Source organism: Pelophylax lessonae, assembly GCF_965119305.1.
Source record: "Pelophylax lessonae genome assembly, chromosome: 7".
Taxonomy (NCBI): Eukaryota; Metazoa; Chordata; class Amphibia; order Anura; family Ranidae; genus Pelophylax; species Pelophylax lessonae.
In genome coordinates this window covers 148,840,956-148,860,866 of record NC_138774.1, presented here as the reverse complement: position 1 = coordinate 148,860,866, position 19,911 = coordinate 148,840,956, and the positions used below count along the sequence as shown (strand labels likewise).

At 45.7% G+C, this 19,911-nt stretch overlaps 1 protein-coding gene across 1 annotated transcript in view; it reads right to left on the bottom strand.

Moving 5' to 3' along the window:
* The window catches only part of UBE2A (ubiquitin conjugating enzyme E2 A), a 36,148-nt gene that overhangs the window by 15,065 nt on the left and 1,172 nt on the right, over window positions 1-19,911 (bottom strand). Inside the window, exon 3 of the mRNA XM_082263437.1 lies at window positions 3,390-3,415. Within this exon, the coding sequence (XP_082119563.1) occupies window positions 3,390-3,415 (26 nt within the window). The remainder of the gene's footprint in view (window positions 1-3,389; window positions 3,416-19,911) is intronic.

Here is a 19,911-nt window from a genome sequence, read left to right as displayed (position 1 = left end):
AAACCTCTGCACCTTTCTGTTGAGCCGGGAAGCCAACACATTACCCTCAGGGATGCCCCACTGGAGACAACTGATGAAAAACACCTCCAGATAAAAGGACCACTCCCTTTGGTCCAACGCCTGCCAACTGAGATAATCCACCTGCCAGTTTTCCACCTCGGGAATGTTTATGGCAGAGAGCTAGAATGAAACGTTCTGCCCACCATAGAATGCCAGCTACTTCTAGAGCCACAAGGACACTTCTTGTTCCCACCTGATTGACATAAGCCACGGCAGTGGCATTGTCCGAATATATACGCACTGGACATCCCTGAAGACGATCCGTCCAATGTTCCAGGCACAGTCTAATCGCTCAGAGTTCCAAGACATTGATCGGCAAGTCTGGACTTTTCCAGTGTCCAGATCCCCTGAACAGAATATCCGCCGAGGACGCCTCCCTAACCGGACAGGCTGGCATCTGTGGTGACCACTGTCCAATACAAGCGGAAGAAGGATTTGCCCAGCCAAAGAACGAAGCCACCATATCACAGACTCTCTTGTTCCCGGCTCTGATTGTCCAGAGACTGCGGATTCTTGTCCCATTTGACCAGAATCTTGCTGCAGGGACCTCGTATGGAACTGCAAACGGAACCGTCTCGAAGGTAGACATCATCAGGCCCAGCACCCGCATGCAAGTCATGAGGGATGACCATCTGCTGATCAGCAGGAGAGGAATTTCAGCCTGTAGTTTCTGGAGTTTGTCCAGAGGAAGGAGCACTCTGGCTAAGGCCGAATCCAGAGTCAGACCCAGAAAGTCCAGCTAGTGGACAGAACCAGAGCAGACTTCTGAAAATTCAGTCAAACTCCCTCAAGCTCATATGGTGATTTCCAGGTTTTCCACTAGAGCAGTAGGAGACTCCGCACGCAGAAGGACGACGTCCAAGTAGCCCAGTACCGTGATCCCCCATTGGCATAACAAAGCTGGCACCAGGGCCAACACTTTTGTGAAGTCCCAAGGAGCAGAGGCGAGACCAAAAGGTCACAAACTGATAATGCTACTCTCCCACGGCAAAGCAGAGGAATAGCTGGAGACCGACACATATTGTAATGTGACTATAAGCTTCCTTGATGTCGATGGAAGCAAGATAATCCCCCTGATGCATGGAAGCCACCACCGTGCGAACTGACTCCACCTGCACAGTTCCACGCCTTGAGGTCCAGAATTGGACGCACCTTGCCTTCCTTCCTGGGGACTGTAAACAGGTTTGAGTTAAACCCATGAAAAAAACATTCCGAAGTCGGAACCAGGAACCATCACCCTGTAAAGTAAAAAAGGTCTTGCAGCAGACTGGGGAGAGTCACACGTCAGAAGGAAGAACCTTACCAGAGGGTTAAGAATGAAACTTGATCTTGTAGCCAGACCGAATTACCTCATGGACCCACCTGACTTATACCAGGGGAGTCCAAAAGTCCGGGAACCACAAGGCCCCTGCAGCAGAGTGCGGGCTACTCTAGACCACAAGGCCCCTGCAGCAGGAAGGTGCGCCCTCACCCGTACATGGGTGAGGGCGCACCTTCCTGCTGCAGGGGCCTTGTTCGCGGTCTAGAGTAGCCTGCACTTGACTTGCCAGACCAAGTTCGCTTGGATCCTTCAGAAGGGCTCCGATCTCTTGTCAGTCGTCCCTGAGGGACGAAACAACTTCTTGTGAGCCAAGGACAGCCCACGACTACGACGAGGGTCCTTGCCCTTTGAAGCCTGCAGAAGAAGAGTACTCTTCCCCCCCCTGATGAGACCTTTAATGTCGTCATCCAGGGTAGCACCATGCAGGTGATCTCCTTGAAAGGAAAGATCAGTCAAGGCCTTTTTAGAAGTCTGGTCAGCAGACCAGCATTTGAGCAAAAAGACACGCCAAAGGACCACTGCCGAAACAGAGTCAAGCCACTAGGGGAGCCGCATCCAAAGAGGCATCACAGATAAACTCCAGCCACTGGACCAGCTGGTCCACCAGCTCAGCAAAGGCAGAGGGGAGCTACTCCCCCTCCAGGTCACGGAGTAAAAGCCTAGCCCATTTGGTCAAAGTCTGTGACACCATGGCAATGGTGAATATTGGCCTCAGTGCCCGAACCAGCATGGGCGTACATATTACGGGCCACGGCCTCCCCCTTGTGGTCAGCCGGGTCCTTAAAGGCTGGAAACTCTTCAACCAGAATCATGGTTGCCTTGTTTATTCTGGAAACTGGAGGGTCCACCACTGGTGGAACAGTCCACTTGTTAAGAAGGGATTCCTCATAGGGGTATCGCCTAGCAACTTGCTTAGGGACCCCAAGGGGACGATTTGGTTGTCCCCACTCTTCAGTGCCCGACGGGAAGGATGGGAGCCCAGGGGGTCTGACATCCACCCCAAAATTCTCCAGGGGGACAGCTACTCACCATAGCAGCAACCATATGGGCACCGCTCCAGACAGAACCTCCTTGGCTTAGAAATGAGGGGAGGCTGTCAGGCAGGCTGAAGGCTGTGACCCCGATCGTATGCGACCTCGCAAGGCATTTAAATCGCAGGCCAGCCCCCGTCCGATGGGGCTATGTCGCGGCCGACCTAGCGCAGAGCTAAGGTCTGCACACACTCATTGGCCAGACTGGAGTGACCACTAGATCTAGATTATCCAGCCAGTTTGCCCAGCCTGGCAGTTGATTGTAGATTTCACAGAAAAAAAATTCTATCTAAAAAAGAAAAAAATTGCCAGGACCAGAGATTCCAGCAAGGAACTAGGTTCTTACTCCTTACTCACTTCCTTACAAGGCAGGAAAGAAAAGAAAAATATAATATTATATATATATATATATATATATATATATATATATATATATATATATATATATATATATATATATATATATATATATAACCTTTGGCAAAAAATACTGATCTTAAAACTTGTAAACAAAATGTCAGAAACAGGTGTGCCAAAAAGGCTCAGCGAAAAGGTTACTCCTACCAGTTTACTGCAGGGTCACGGCGAGGCAAGAGACCCTGGGGTTTCAACAATATATTGTATTTTTTTATATATTATATATATATATTACATATATATATATATATATATATATATATATATATATATATATATATATATATATATATATATATATATATATATATATACATACATACACACATATATACACATACATACATATTTTTTTTTTTTTTTTTTTTTTTCCCTTCCTCCCCCATTCTTTTCCCCAAAAATGCTTTCCAATTCATTATGCAAGAGAATAGACCAAAATTCCATTTCAATGAAAATGCAACCACATGTAACCCCTAAAAGCATAGGACATGTCGCATTAAACCATGTAAACCTTACATCAAAAACACATTCCACACAGTAAAGCCCAAGTGATTACTCACCATCTTCAAAAGGCGTTCCCTCTGGCCTATGGGGGAAAAAGAAATAAAAAATAAGCTTACAATACTCTTCTATAACAATTACCGTATCTTAAATTCAGGCAATAGAGCTAAGAAACCACCATCTTTGAGCCAGTACCTCTCAGGAATATGGGTAGAAAAAGGAATGAGTTAACACTAGTTCCTAGGTCTTTTTTTCTAGACTTATCTATGTATTACATTTGTTAAAATGTTTGTCCTAGAAGTAAAATTGGTACTATGAGAGAACTGCCTTACATTTCACATATACAGTGCTTCTGGAAAGTATTCACATTGCTTCACTTTTTCCACATTTTAGGTTATGTTACAGCCTTATTCAAAAATGGATTAAATTCCTTATTTTCCTCAAAATTCTACAAACAATACCCCATTATGACAATGTGAAAAACGATTTTGAAATCTTTGTAAAATGTATTAAAAATAAAACTGAGAAAAAAATAAAAAAAAAAATTTATATATATATATATATATATATATATATATATATATATATATATATTCACAGCTTTTGCCATGACACTCAAAATTAAGCTCAGGTGCATCCTGTTTCCACTGATCATCCTTTAAAAGTTTCTACAACTTGTCCACCTCTGGTAAATTCAGTTGATTGGACATGATTTGGAAAGGCACACCTGTCTATACAAGGTCCCACAATTAACAGTGCATGTCAGAGCACAAACCAAGCCATGAAGTCCAAGGACTTTTCTGTAGACCCTTTGAAACAGGAGTGTATCGAGGCACAGATCTGGGAAAGGGTACAGAAAAATGTCTGCAGCATTAAAAGGTCCCAATAAGCACAGTGGCCTCCATCATCCGTAAATGGAAGACGTTTGGAACCACCAGGACTCTCCCTAGAGCGGGCCGCTCGGCCAAACTGAGCGATTTGGGGGACAAGGGCCTTAGTCAGGGAGATGACCAAGAACCCGATGGTCATTCTGACAGAGCTCTTGCGTTTCTCTGTGGAGAGAGGAGAACCTTCCAGAGGAACAACCATCTCTGCAGCACTCCACCAATCAGGCCTGTATGGTAGAGTGGCCAGACAGAAGCCACATGACAGCCCGCCTGGAGTTTGACAAAAGGCACCTGAAGGACTCTCAGACCATGAGAAACAAAATTCTCATGGTCTGATGAAACAAAGATGGAACTCTGGAACTGGGAGACTATTCAGGATCGAGGGAAAGATGAATGTAGCAATGTACAGAGACATCCTTGATGAAAACCTGCTCCAGAGCACTCTGGACCTCAGACTGGGGTGAAGGTTCATCTTCCAAACAGGACAACGACCCTAAGCACACAGCCTAGATAACAAAGGATTGGCTCTAGGACAACTCTGAATATGCTTGAGTGGCCCAGCCAGAGCCCAGACTTGAACCCGATTTAACATCTCTGGAGAGATTTGAAAATGGCTATGCACCGACGCTCACCATCCAACCTGATAGAGCTTGAGAGGTCCTGCAAAAAAGAATAGGAGAAAATGACCAAAAATAGACGCGCCAAGCTTGTAGCATCATACTCAAAGACCTGAGGCTCTAATTGTTGTCAAAGGTGCTTCAACAAAGTATGAAGCAAATGGGATACCCATGTACATGGGGCATGGGGATTTAAGGTTGTTTAGTTTTAATAAATTTACAAAGATTTCAAACTTCTTTCACATTGTCATTATGCGGTATTGTTTGTAGAATTTTGAAGAAAATAATTTAATCCATTTTGGAATAAGGCTGTAACAACAAAATATGGAAAAAGTGATGCGCTGTGAATAATTTCCAGATGCACTGTAAAGGCTAGCAACTGACAAAAGAAGGTTAGGAAATGTATCCAACAGGAAATGTATAAACATATTTGCCATTAGACCAGCTCTACACAAAAGCTCAGACAATAAAAAATAAATGGAAAAATGAAATTGCTAGCTTTCTCTGGCTTCAATAGTTTCAGTCACTAAACTGCGACAATCAGGCAGATTGGGTAAGTGACGGGGATATCAGAACTCCTGATCTGCATATCTGCTCTATGTCTATGCCTCAGACCATATTGAAGCTACAGGACAGCCAGGTAACATTTCCAAAAGCAGGGATCAACGGTGGCAGCCTCCACATTCTCGAAGTGCAGGAAAGGAGTGCAGAGGATAGGACAATGAGCAGCATGTTCAATAGAGCCATGTGAAGAGTATTGCCATTCATCTGAATGGTGCTTGTTTGCTTTAAAGTCCAGGCACAAATGGAGGGCAGTGCATATTCGTACAGTTCTCACTGTGCAATCATAATTCTGCATTATTAATGAAGCCCTCTATTTAAATTCAAATGGGGTACTTCCTGAAACATGTTCTTGTGGTTTTCTCTCTGCTAGTTTCTCTCTACAAGTCAGATTCAAACTTCCAAGGCAGTACTGAATTTGATGGTAGATGTGAAATACTTCTTAGAACTCAAAATAGATCGATCAACTCTTCCATGTGTGTGACAAGAAGCTTCTTCGAGCCGCCGATCCCCCGCTGAGCAGGAGAATGACAGCTGTGTGCGGAGACAGCGCTGTCACAGCCCCATAGATCTCTATGGGGGAATCGGATGGGAACGGACCCGTCAGTCCGTTCTCATCCGATCCGCTGGATGGATGGAAAATAGGGTTTCCATCCAGATTTGATGGATTGGATGTCAGCAGACATGTCTCCGCTGACATCCGATGCCCCATAGAGATGCATGGGGGGACCGTTCAGATCCGCCAAAAAAAAACGAACAGGCGGATCTGAACGGTCCGCCTGTGTGAAAGGGGCCTTAGTGTGAGTTTACATCACCTGCATTACATTGTAATGACGAAGTGATCAAAGAATGATCAGTAAAAGTCTAGGAGGGGATACTGTGCTGACACAGACAGGGCTGAGCAGGGTTCCAACCAGGAACAGGTCAAAGCCATTTTTCAGAGGGGAAGATGTTCTCCTGGGGTAATTAAAATAGAACTAAAAAAAAAACCAAAACTTTTTTTTTTTTTTTAAAGTTCTGGAAAGAGGGGGGTTGGGGTTTAAACACCTGTTGGTTTTTATTGTGTTCTGTGCCCCCGTTTGGGAGATTCACCCTGTTTGTCCTGCATACCATATCACTGAAAGTTTAAGAAAATCACAAATATTTGATTGTCCCTAGAAAAGTAATCAAGGGGAAATCTTCCAATGGGGACGCTAGTTCTGGTGACCTGGGGAACCCCAAGAGATTCCCTCTCACTTCCTGTTTTGGCTATGGGACAGGAAGCAAAAGTAGATTTTGCCAATGAAACAAAGATGGCAATAAAATTGCTTAGAATATTTATCCTGGCCATTGAAATGAAAAAAAAAAAAAATGTTCAAGTGCTAAATGGTCCTAGCGCATACCTGTGTTTTGGGGTGAGGCATTTTCTATGCTCAAAAGCGCCTCTCCTGAATGCGAATTTGGTGGAGGCCTTTTTTTGCCTCTAAACTTCTGTATAATCCTATATTGTGTATGGACACATAGGCTAACATGGAGGGGCATTTATAGGCAGAGAAAAAATAAGCTCAAACGCCTGTAAATGCAGCATTTGAGCTCAAGTGAGCACGAGGCCATAATTTGATTTATTTTCACAGTGGGTGGCTTGAGGAATATGGAATATAGAAAGGTGTATAATATCCAGTTCAGCTCTTTGGGCGTACTAGGTTTGTCCAAAGAGGGAACCTTCAATCACAAGCTGATGGCTGCCATCAGCATGTGTTGGTTTTATAGAGTCGGGGACCGGCTTCAAAAGTGATGCTGCTGCTCCATAGCTGCTGAACACTTTCACACAGCCAGGTGCTCTGTAGCCCCACCCCCCCTCCTGCCAGCGGCCTGCCCTCCTCCCCGGCTGTCTAGCGCTTATTGACGCCTAGGGAAAACATCTTTCAGGTTCATTTGCACACTTTCCTGGGCAGTACAGCCAGTAGAATCATCTAACCAAGTGGATCTGTGCTTGGTTAGGTGGTGTGAAGGACAGGGGAGACATTGGGGTCTATTAGACCCCTAATGTCTCCAGAGGGTACCTTTCACACTTGTGTGACCTAAAAGTCACACGATTTTGACGCAATGCCTGTGTAATCTTGAGTTTTATGGACCTCAAATCGCATCAAAGTTGAACCAAAGTAGTGCAGGGACTAATGGGGTACGACTTGTACCCCATCGCAAATAGGGAGGGGGGACAGTTCCTCTGAATGCTGCTCACTGTAGCGGCTGCTAGTGGAAGAGGTAGAAGCAACTCTGGAGATAAAGGAAGAGAAAAAAAAGCACAGAACCTTCTAAGAGCAGCAGTAGACACATTTTATAAATGTGATAACAACTTACTCACAAGGGTAAGCTTGGTAAAAGCATTTAAAATCAATGTGGATGTCTGTGCATCGCAGTCCTGGGGGTCCTGGATGGTGGTGTCCTCGCAGGCTGGCATAGTAAGGAGATTCCTGGGAGGTAGTCCAAGGCTTTCCTAGTCCGTGGAACGCAGGGGGTACAGCTCCAACAGGCCGTGACATCACGTCCTGGTCACGAGGCAGACTTAAACGGCAACGCATTGCGAGCATGCGCTCCTTCAGGCCGTACAGGTGTCATATTGGTGAAGGGCTTTTACGCCCACAGGCAGGGGTGTGCATTACAGGAGCTCGGTGGCGCCAAAAAAACATGGAAAGCAAAGTGGCCTCAGTAGTGAATGAGAAATACATAAAAAAGGACAGATGAACTAGCTGAAACAAAAACTCGGATGAACGGGAAGCTGTAAGGGGGGTGCAAATATGACTAAATAGGAGGTGCTACTCATTATATAATTACACTTTACATTATTTGTCTTTAATTTCTCATCACAACATACCATATTATACATCTCATATTTTTATACATTTATAATTTTCATTTTCACTATTTTTATTTTCACTTTCACCTCCATACCCATTTTCATTCTTAGTTTATTTTAATTTCATTCTTGATTCATTTTCATCATAATCCTCCACATCATCATTCCCAGTGATAACATTACATCCGTATAATTTGCTCAGCCTATGGGCCATTTCCCGATCCATTTCGGTTTACCATTTTGGTAAAATCACTCCACGTACACGCAATTGTCTTTCACCCACCCACCCATCGGTCAAACGTGGGCAAAACATACAGCAAGGTTTGTCTGGCTAATATCTATTCTCACTACGAGTTGCCAATTATTAGATTACAGCACCTCCCATTTAGTCATATTTGCACCCACCTTACAGCTTTTCATTCCATCCCAGTTTGTTACAGCTAGTTCGTCTGTTTATGTATTCCTCATTCACTACTGCAGCCACTTTGCTTTCCATGTCTTTTTGGCCCCACAAGCTCCTATAATGCACACCCCAGTCTGTGGACATAAAAGCCCTACACCAAAATGGCACCTGTATGGCCTGAAGGAGCGCATACTCCGCAACGCATTGCCGTTTTAAGTCTCTGCCTTGTGACCAGGAAGTGACGTTGCGGCCTGTTGGAGCTGTTCCACAGACCAGGGAAGCCTTGGACTACCTCCCAGGGATCCCCTCACGTGCCAGCCAGCGAGGACACCACCATCCAGGACCACCAGGACTGCGATGCACAGACGTCCACATTGCTTTTTTTGGGCACCATATTTTTTTGGCGATATCGTGGGCACACCCAATTTTAAAACTTGGAACGTTTTACTTGGTGCAACCTCCTCTTTTATATTTTACTCAAAATGGGTATTATATGGTGTGGTTTTGTACTAAAAATTTTTATATCTTTTTTTTCTGGAAAATCTGCATTTAATAAACAGTTGTGTAAATATCACATGAAACAAAAAAATTGCAACCATCACCTTTTTATTCTACAGGGCCTCTGCTTTCAGATAATGTATAATGTTCTGGGGGTTTATGTAATTTTATTGCCAAAAATTAGGATTTTTACATGTATGCGACAAAGGAAAAAAGAAAAAAATTGCTCTGGATCCGAACTGCATGTTCAGTTCCAAAACAAAACTGAAAATAGTTTTAGGTGACGTAACATTACAGTTATAAAGTCATTTAACTGTGTATTACTAGGAAATATGTCATGAATAGTGGGCATCAAAAGGTGACTGCAGTTGACGTATTTTCTTCTAAAATCTCCTGCACACCTTTGGATCAATAAAACCTGGGTACACCCTGTATGCAAATGATCCAAGACATAAAAAAAAAAAAAAGGTACCCTATGGTATCTGCCATTAGGAACATATCATCTTAGAGTTCCAGGGCTTAGTCTGATGTCAAAGACAGCTTTTAACATGTTTAATTTCAACTACAGGCAAATCGAGCAAAAAAAAAAAAAAAAAAACACATGGCAAAGTAGGTAAAACATGCAAATGCTGCTCAGTGCTGTATCATTACCCATAGCTTTATATTTGCATGCATGTCCGTCACATGCTAGCTCATTTAAATCATTCATTGAGCATCTGTATCGGTGAATTGGAGAGAAAATATGCTCTATATCTACACTTCTAACAAACTGAACGGTAATAATGTAAAACATAACTGATGTCTTTTTCAAGACCTGTTTTTTAAATCAGGTTTTCTGACTCATAGCCATGCAGAGCTACCAAAAAAAAAAAATAAAAAAGAATACTAAAAACCTCTAAGTGTATAAGCAACAACTCAGCATTCTGGACAACTGCACCATGGCTCACAAGTCCAGAGGTTTTATATTCTTGTTGGAAATGGAAAACCCCTATGCATGAGGTCCTGAAAAATATATTACATGTGGTAAATAAAAGGACAAACTGGAAAAACCCAGCAAAGTTTTTTTAAACGTTTATTTATGTAAATCAGATATATGACTAACCTTGCAGCAGGGTCCGATATTCAGCCCTGATTATGCGAGGTTAATATTCAAATAAATTATGATTTGCCACTTTATCTTTATTCACTTTGTCTGAACCTAGGATTTTATCTTGCATGTCAAGCATCAGGTTACCAGATGTCTGCCCCTTTCAACTGCCTGACCTTACTCACCACCTTCCAACTCCAAAGTGTACATAACAGGACCCAGTTGTTGTCCACGTTTCTCTTAAAGGATAGGCTCACCTTTTTGTAACATGTTACACCCAATAGGGTGTAACATGTTATTGTGCTCCAGTCCCTGCACTGCCCTTATTGTGAAAGCAGATGGGGGATCCTCAGCACATACCCACTGTCACAATCTAAAACTAGAGCAACTGTGTGGGGCTCCATCATTAATTCACATAGATTTGTGAATAAATTAACTACAAGTCCCACCTTCCACCACGGCAAACAGCTTGTAGTTCTCAATGAATTGCAAGGGCACTGATGAGCGCTCTTGTAGTTCATGGACTCTTCCTGCAGTTCAGTAACTGTCTGACTGCACTGGAAGAACAGACAGACAGCTATACTGAGCGTCTGCAGGAGCCAAACACTGCACCCGCAACCTGCTGATGGCAGATGCAATGCTTTACAGGCTGCAATTCAATTTTTCCATCCGAGATCTCACAATTTACAACTGAGATTTTCCTGGAAGGCGCTTGTGATGCAGCCTTCCCAGGAAGCAGCTGTAGGACCTTAGCTACAGCACCAGTGCCTCTTAAAACCAAGAAGTAGGATAAACTAATAAACTCAAAACCATACATCCTAGCGGGATTCAACACTACGTGCTCATTCACGTGCAATGCCTTCTGGAGAAGCAGCAATTCAAAATACTCCACCACGCCTATGCCCCCTTCTCATCTTCACCATCACACTCCCCTTGTCAAGGGTGCGCCTGGTGCTTGACTCCCCGTCGTTCTCTAATGCATAGACTTTGGTCTTGCCACTTAAATCTCCTCTTTTTGGGACCAGGTGGAACTCCTAGTGTTTAGAGTCACAGGTCTACACCCTACCAAAAATCCCTTTCCTTTACTTTTTGGATACTTACTTGGATGGACTTCCCACAAATACACCTGGGACGCAAGACAAACATAGGACCTCCATCATCAGAACCCACAAAGCCTGGATTACAACATGTTTTATGGTTGCCAGGAGAGTCATCCCACCCCACCGACTGTTCAAGAAGTCAAGGCCGACAAACTCCCTACTAAATAAGGACCAGTTGGATATACTACTCAACAAGGCCCAATCCCGTCTCTTCTGGAGCAAGTGGTCTGCCTACATGGGCAAACAGAACATTCCGCATCTTCCTCGCAGCCCTAATGATACCCATCGTTCGTTCTCAATGGGGGAGACCCTCCTCCCTTCTCCTCCTCTTCTGGAGCAAGTGGTCTGCCTACATGGGCAAACAGAACATTCCGCATCTTCCTCGCAGCCCTAATGATACCCATCGTTCGTTCTCAATGGGGGAGACCCTCCTCCCTTCTCCTCCTCTTCTGGAGCAAGTGGTCTGCCTACATGGGCAAACAGAACATTCCGCATCTTCCTCGCAGCCCTAATGATACCCATCGTTCGTTCTCAATGGGGGGGGGGCCCTCCTCCCTTGTTCCATCTTCCTCCTTTTTGATACCCACCCTACCCAAGGTGTGACCGCTTATCTATTGTACCCTTGCCACTATGTTCACTCGGACCCCTCCCCCCTAGAAGGTTAATTTCATAACGTATTTGCCATAGCTTTATCGCAGTTTCACTTATCGGCCTCTGACCGAGAAGGGGACACCTGGTTTCATGCAAGTCCTTGTTACACCACTCACTTTATTGTAAATATTTTATTATATCTTTTCATGTGACAGCCCTGAACCAATGACACTTTGCTACAATGTAAAGTAGTGAGTGTACAGCTTGTATAACAGTGCAAATTTGCTCTCCCCTCAAAAAACTCACAGCCATTAATGTCTAAACTGCTGGCAACAAAAGTGAGTACACCCCTAAGTGACAATGTCCAAATTAGCCATTTTCAATTCCCGGTGTCATGTGACTCGTTAGCGTTACAAGGTCTCAGGTGTTAATGGGGAACAGATGTGTTAAATTTGGTGTAATCACTCTCACTCTCTCATACTGGTCACTGGAATTTCAACATGGCACCTCATGGCAAAGAACGACCTGAAAAAAAGAATAGTTGCTCTACATTAAGATGGCCTAGGCTATAAGAAGATTGCCAAGACCTGAAACTGTGCTACAGCACAGTGGCCAAGACCATACAGCGGTTTAAAAGGACAGGTTCCACTCAGAACAGGCCTCGCCATGGTCGACCAAAGTAGTTGAGTGCACGTGCTCAGCATCATATCCAGAGGTTGTCTTTGGGAAAATAGACGTATGAGTGCTGCCAGCATTGCTGCAGAGGTTGAAGGGGTGGGGGGGGGGGGGGGGGGTCAGCCAATCAGAGCTCAGACCATACACTGCATCAAATTGGCCTGCATGGGTGCCATCCCAGAAGGAAGCCTCTTCTAAAGATGATGCACATGAAAGCCCGCAAACAGTTTGCTGAAGACAAGCAAACTAAGGACATTGATTACTGGAACCATGTCCTGTGGTCTGATGAGACCAAGATAAACGTATTTGGTTCAGATGGTTTCAAGTATGTGTGGCGACAACCAGGTGAGTACAGACAAGTGTGTCTTGCCTACAGTCAAGCATGGTGGTGGGAGTGTCATGGTCTGGGGCTGCATGAGTGCTGTCTGCACTGGGGGAGCTACAGTTCATTGAGGGAACCATGAATGCCAACATGTGCTGTGACATACTGAAGCAAAGCATGATCCCCTCTCTTCGGGAGACTGGGCCGCAGGGCAGTATTCCAACATGATAACGACCCCAAACACACCTCCAAGACAACCACTGCCTCGGCTTAACAAGCTGAGGGTGAAGGACTGGCCAAGCATGTCTCCAGACCTAAAACCTATTGAGCATTTGTGGGTTATCCTCAAACGGAAGGTGGAGTAGTGCAAGGTCTCTAACATCCACCAGCTCCGTCATATCATCATGGAGGAGTGGAAGAGGCCTCCCAGTGGCAACCTGTGACCCTCTGGTGAACTCCATGCTCAAGAGGGTTAGGGCAGTGATGAAAAATAATGGTGACCACAAAAATATTGACACTTTGGACATTTTAACTTAGGGGTGTACTCACTTTTGTTGCCAGCAGGTTAGACATTTATGGCTGTGTGTGGAGTTATTTTGAGGGGACAGCAAATTTACACTATTCTACAAGCTGTACACTCACTACTTTACATTGTAGCGAAGTGTCATTTCTTCATTATTGTCATATGAAAAGATAAAATATTTACAAACATTTGAGGGGTGTACTCACTTTTGTGAGATACTGTACATCCCCACAAGCAGGCTCAGATTTGAGAGAAACATCCTCCATTGGTAGAGAAATGGTAATTCCTGCAACTAAATGGCTTTCCATTGGTGTCTACAGAGCAAAAACTGTGGATATGCACTATTCCATGGCCAGCTGGCTCAGGTACCTGGACAAAAGAGCCACCTGAGCTGACATAGGCTCAAGCAGGTGGTATGTCACCAGGCAGCAAAAATTCAGACTTCATGTCACTCTTAACCTTACAAATAGTTTAAAGTGATTGTAATTGATCACCAGTAAAACAACCCATTCCGTTTAAAATATAAAATGAATGGCAAAACATTGTTGTATAGATATAAATATACATTATAAATACCTCCCCCCCCTTTTTTTTTTTATAAGTGATCACATTGCCTCTGTTCTCAGATTCATAATAGCTGGGGGGGGGGGGGGGGGGGAGAAGGAGCGGCACACAGAGCTTTCCAATGAATGGCTGTGCAGCAGGGGTGTGTCAGGACAAGTCTGGAAATCATTGGAACAGAGCACACCAAGTTACCAGCATAGATAGGGAATTGACCACGATGTGTTCCCCTGCTTAGTGTGGTCAGTTGTTATTAGGAAAGCAGAGGGACTGGCAGGAACACCAGGGATTTCACACAAAGGAAGCAATACAAAGAACAGAAGACTTCTTCATACAAGTGCATGGTACAGCAGGCACATATCAGGAATATGAAGTTTTGGGGGTAACAAATGCTTTAGCTCTCCAAAAAAACATTGAAAAATGTTTTCATACATCCCAAAACTTGCCTTTTTAGCTTGAAACAATGACATCGGTGCCTTGCACAACCCTTGTGAATACCAAGCTGCAAGTGCTGTACACGTTAGCTTGGGAGTCCCCAAGAGGCTCACATCCTCAGGTGACAACTCTACTTCTGCTCAAGAAGACGTGTTGTCCCTTTAGAAAATGAAACTGGCAGGAGCACCAGGTGAAGAAAAACAGGGATTGAAGAAACAAAGAAGAATGACCCCGCTGGAAGGTAAGCTAGTAGTTTATGGATTTTCATACACTTCAGTAAAGCTAAATTGGTGTGCAAAGAATATATCTTACCCAAGTTTTGCATCACCCTAAACACGGCTGCTGCTCTACAAGGAGGAAGTACTTTTCCTGAACTTTAAAAACAAGACCTCACCAAGACTGTTGCAAACATACTGTATAAACTCATTTATTAGTGCAATGTCACCTTAGTTGGGCCGCACATTTTGGGGCCGCACAGAGTCCCTTCCCCAAGGGAATATAGTGCCAACTCACAATGCAATGAAATATGCATAAATCTTTGATTAAGGTAACACTTCACTAATAAATGGGGTCATAGGTTTGCAACAGAGTGCTGGTGATGTCTCATTGTTTTACTATGAATTAGGGGGGGCCCCATCTGCTACAGTCACTACAAGCGCCTGCCACCAAGGTCGAACACTGAAAAAAGAGTGCAGTCCCTATTCTTTGATTCAAGTGCCTTTTTTTGACCCAATCTGGATTTCAGCAGCAACCAAAAAAGGTAAATTGGCCTCATGTGTCAAATATAAAAAAGGGACAAACGCAAACAAGACAATACAGATTTAGGTGTGCAAATTACACAAAAGCTGCATTACAGTACATGCATTTTCCCCAATGTAGTTAGAAATTCCAATAAATTTTGCTTAGTGACCTCTGACATGGCCCAGTGATGGCACATTTTTTCCAGAATCTGATGGAGGGGTAAGAGATAGATAGATAGATAGATAGATAGATAGATAGATAGATAGATAGATAGATAGATAGATAGATAATCTGAACCTGATGACGCCTGCAATGTTCCATTAATGGCACTTACCTAAATATGGAGAAAGCCAGGGATCTCTATACTAGTACCCAATGACCCCCCGACATGGCCCAGTGATGGCTCTCTTACCTGAAGATAATGGGGGGGGGGTCCCATATCTTTACCTGGTGTGCTCTTACCTGAATAAGATGGGGGTCCCTCACTTGTACCTGGTTACCCCTGACCCAGACATGGCTCACTTACATGAAAAGAATGTAGAGGGGGTGCCCCATATTTGTACCTGATAACCCTGGACATGGCCCTAGGACAGCTCTCTTACCCAAATATCAGACGGAGGGAAATCCCATACTTGTACCTGATGATCCCTGATCCAGACGCGGCCCAGTGATGGCTCTCAGATTTGTACCCGATTACCCAAGACATGGTCCTCTTAACTGAAAATGATGATGGTGGGGGGGGGGGGGGGGTCCCAGATCTTTAACCTGCTGACCCAGTGATGACTCGCTTACCCGAATAAGATAAGATGGGGAGGAGGGAGGTTTTTAACTGGTGACCCCGAACCGAGATATAGCTCAATAATGGCTCTCTTACCCGAGTCTGACCGGGGGGGGGGGGGGTTTGTTGGCCCATAATGTACCCGAGGACCCCTGACCTGGACATGGCTCAGTAACAGCTTGATCTGGTGACCTCCTACCATGACATGGCTCCTACCCGAATATGATTTAGAGAGGAGGTCTCCTATTTGTACATGATGACAATGAAGCAGCGCAGGGGTCCATACTTGTACCAGATGACCCCAGACATGGCCTGGTGATGGCTCTCCTACATGAATAGAATAATTTTGGGGGTGGAGTCCCATATCTTTACCTGGTGACCTCCTACCCCAACATGGCCCTCTTACCTGAATAAGATGGGGGTTCCCCTATTTGTACCTGACGACGCCTGACATTGCCCACTTACCTGAATGTTACGATGGTGGGATCCCAGATTTTGAACCTCCTGACCTCTTACCCTGACAAACCCAGTGATGGCTCTTTTACCTAATAACCCCCTGACAAGGCCAGTGAGGACCCTCATACTTTGATAAAAAGAGGGGTGGTCCAATATCTTTACCCGGTGACTGCTTACCCTGGCATGGCTCTACTATTGGAATCTGATGGGGGGGGGGGGTCCTGTTTATACGTGAGGACCCTCATACCTGAAGATAATGAGGGGGGGGGGTCCCTATGTCTTTACCTGGTGATTTGCCAGAATCCGATGGGGACAGGGGGGCCCCCAATTTGTATGCGATGACCCCTGACAGGGTCCAGTGAGGACCCTCATACCTGCACAAGATAATGGGGGCTCCCATATCTTTACCTGGTGATCTCTTAACGGAATCTGATGGGAACAGGGGTCCCCTATTTGTACCTGATTACCTCAGAGACCACTGAGGACCCTCATACCCGAATAGGATAATAAGGGGGGTCCTATATCTTTACCCAGTGACCTCTAACCCTGGCATGGCTCTCTTATCAGTATCAGATAGGGTGAGGGGGTCCCCTATTCGTACGTGATGACCCCTGGTGAGGCCCAGTGAGGACTCTCATACCTGAATAAGATAATGAAGGGGGGGGAGAGGACTCATATCTTTACCTGGTGACCTCTTACCCTAGCATGGCTCTCTTACCGGAACCTAATGGGAGAAGGGGGTCCCCTATTTGTACCTGATGACCCCTGACAAGGCCCAGTAAGGACCCCTACACCCAAATCAGATAATGGGAGGGGTCCATATCTTTACCTAGCGACCTCTTACCAAGGCATGGCTCTCTTACCAGAATCAGATAGGGGAAGGGGGTCCCCTATTTGTATGTGATGACCACTGACAAGGCCCAGTGAGGACCCTCATGCCTGCATAAGATAATGGGGGGGGGGGGGGGGGGGAGTGTCTCATATCTTTACCTGGTGATCTCTTACCGGAAACTGATGGGGGCAGGGGGTCCCCTATTTGTACCTGATTGCCCCTGACAGGGCCCAGTGAGAACCCTCATACCTAAAAAGGATAAGGAGGGGGGTACCATATCTTTACCTGGTGACCTATTATCGGAACCTGATGGGGCTCCCCCTTTTTGTACCTGACGCCTGACATGGCCCTCTTACCTGAATAGTAAGACGGCGGGGGGTCCCATATTTGTAACCTCCTGACCTATTACCCTGATAAAATTAGGACCCTCATACTTGGATAATGGGGTGGCGGGGTCCCATATCTTTACCCGATGACTGCTTACCCTGGCATGGCTCTTTTTGGAATCTGATGGGGGTCCCCTATCTGTACCTGATGACCACTGACAAGGCCCAGTGAGGACTCTCATACCTGAATAGGATAATGGGGGGGGGGGGGGTCCCATATCTTTACCCGATGACTGCTTACACTGGCATGGCTCTCCTATAGGAATCTGATGGGGGGGGGGTGTCCTATTTGTATGTGATGACCCCTGACAAGGCCTAGTGAACCCTCATACCTAAATGAGATAATGGGGGGTCCCATATCTTTACCTGGTGATCGCCTACTGGAATCTGATGGGGGCAGGGGGTCCCCTATTTGTATGTGATGACCCCTGACAGGGCCCAGTGAGGACCCTCATACAGGAATGAGATAATGGGGGGGGGGTTCATGTCTTTACCTGGTGACCTCTTACCCTGCCATGGCTTTTACCGGAATCAGATAGGGGGAGGGGGTCCCCTATTTGTAAACGATGACCCCTGACAAGGCCCATTGAGGACCCTCATACCTGCATAAGATAACGGGGGGTCCCATATCTTTACCTGGTGATTGTTTACCGGAATTTGATGGGAACAGGGGTCTCCTATTTGTACCTGATGACCCCTGACAAGGCCCAGTGAGGACCCTCATACCTGAATAAGATAATTGGGGGGGTCCCATATTGACCTCTTACCCTGGCATGGCTCTCTTACCGGGAACCTGAATGGGGTCCCTCACTTTGTATGTGATGACCCCTGACAAGGCCCAGGGAGGACCCTCATACCCAAATAAGATAATGGGGGGTCATTAGCTTTACCTGGTGTCCTCTAACCCTGGCATGGCTCTCTTATCAGAATCAGATAGGGGGAGGGGGTCCCCTATTTGTACGTGAGGACCGCTGGCAAGGCCTAGTGAGGACCTTTATACCTGAAGATAATGAGGGGGTCCCGTATCTTTACCTGATGACCTTTTACCCTGGAATGGCTCTCTTACCGAAATCTGATGGGGGCAGGAGGTCCCCTATTTGTACCTGATTGCCCCTGACAGGGCCCAGTGAGAACCCTCATACCTAAAAAGGATAAGGAGGGGGGTACCATATCTTTACCTGGTGACCTCTTACCAGAACCTGATGAGGTTCTCCTATTTGTACCTGACTATTACGACGGAGGGGGGGGGTCCCATATTTTTAACCTCCTGACCCCTCTTACCCTGACAAAATTAGGACCCTCATACTTGGATAATAAGGGGGGGGTCCTATATCTTTACCCGGTGACTGCTTACCCTGGCATGGCTCTTCTTGGAATCTGATGGGGGTCCCCTATTTGTACCTGATGACCACTGACCAGGTCCAGTGAGGACTCTCATACCTGAAAAGGATAATGGGGGGGGGGGGGGTCCCCATATCTTTACCTGATGACTGCTTACCCTGGCATGGCTCTCCTATAGGAATCTGATGGGGGGGGGGGGGTGTCCTATTTGTATGTGATGACCCCTGACAAGGCCTAGTGAACCCTCATACCTAAATGAGATAATAGGACGGTACCATATCTCTACCTGGTGATCTCTTACCGGAATCTGAAGGGGGTCCCCTATTTGTATGTGATGGCCCCTGACAGGGCCCAGTGAGGACCCTCATCTTCGAATGAGATAAATGGGGGGTTGGGGTGTTCATGTCCTTACCTGGTGACCTCTTACCCTGCCATGGCTCTTTTACCGAAATCAGATAGAGGGAGGGGGTCCCCTATTTGTACATGATGACCCCTGACAAGGCCCATTGAGGACCCTCATACCTGCATAAGATAACGGGGGGTCCCATATCTTTACCTGGTGATCTTTTGCCAGAATCTGATGGGAACAGGGGTCCCCTATGAGCACCTGATGACCCCTGACAAGGCCCAGTGAGGACCCTCATACCTGAATAAGATAATTGGGGGGTCCCATATTTTTTACCTGATGGCCTCTTACCGGAACCTGAATGGGGTCCTCTATTTGTATGCGATGACCCCTGACAAGGCCCAGGGAGGACCCTCATACCCAAATAAGATAATGGGGTGTCCATATCTTTACCTGGTGGCCTCTAAGCCTGGCATGGCTCTCTTATCGAAATCAGATAGGGGGAGGGGGTCCCCTATTTGTACGTGATGACCCCTGACAAGGCCTAGTGAGGACCTTTATACCCGAAGATAATAATGATGGGGTCCTGTATCTTTACCTGGTGA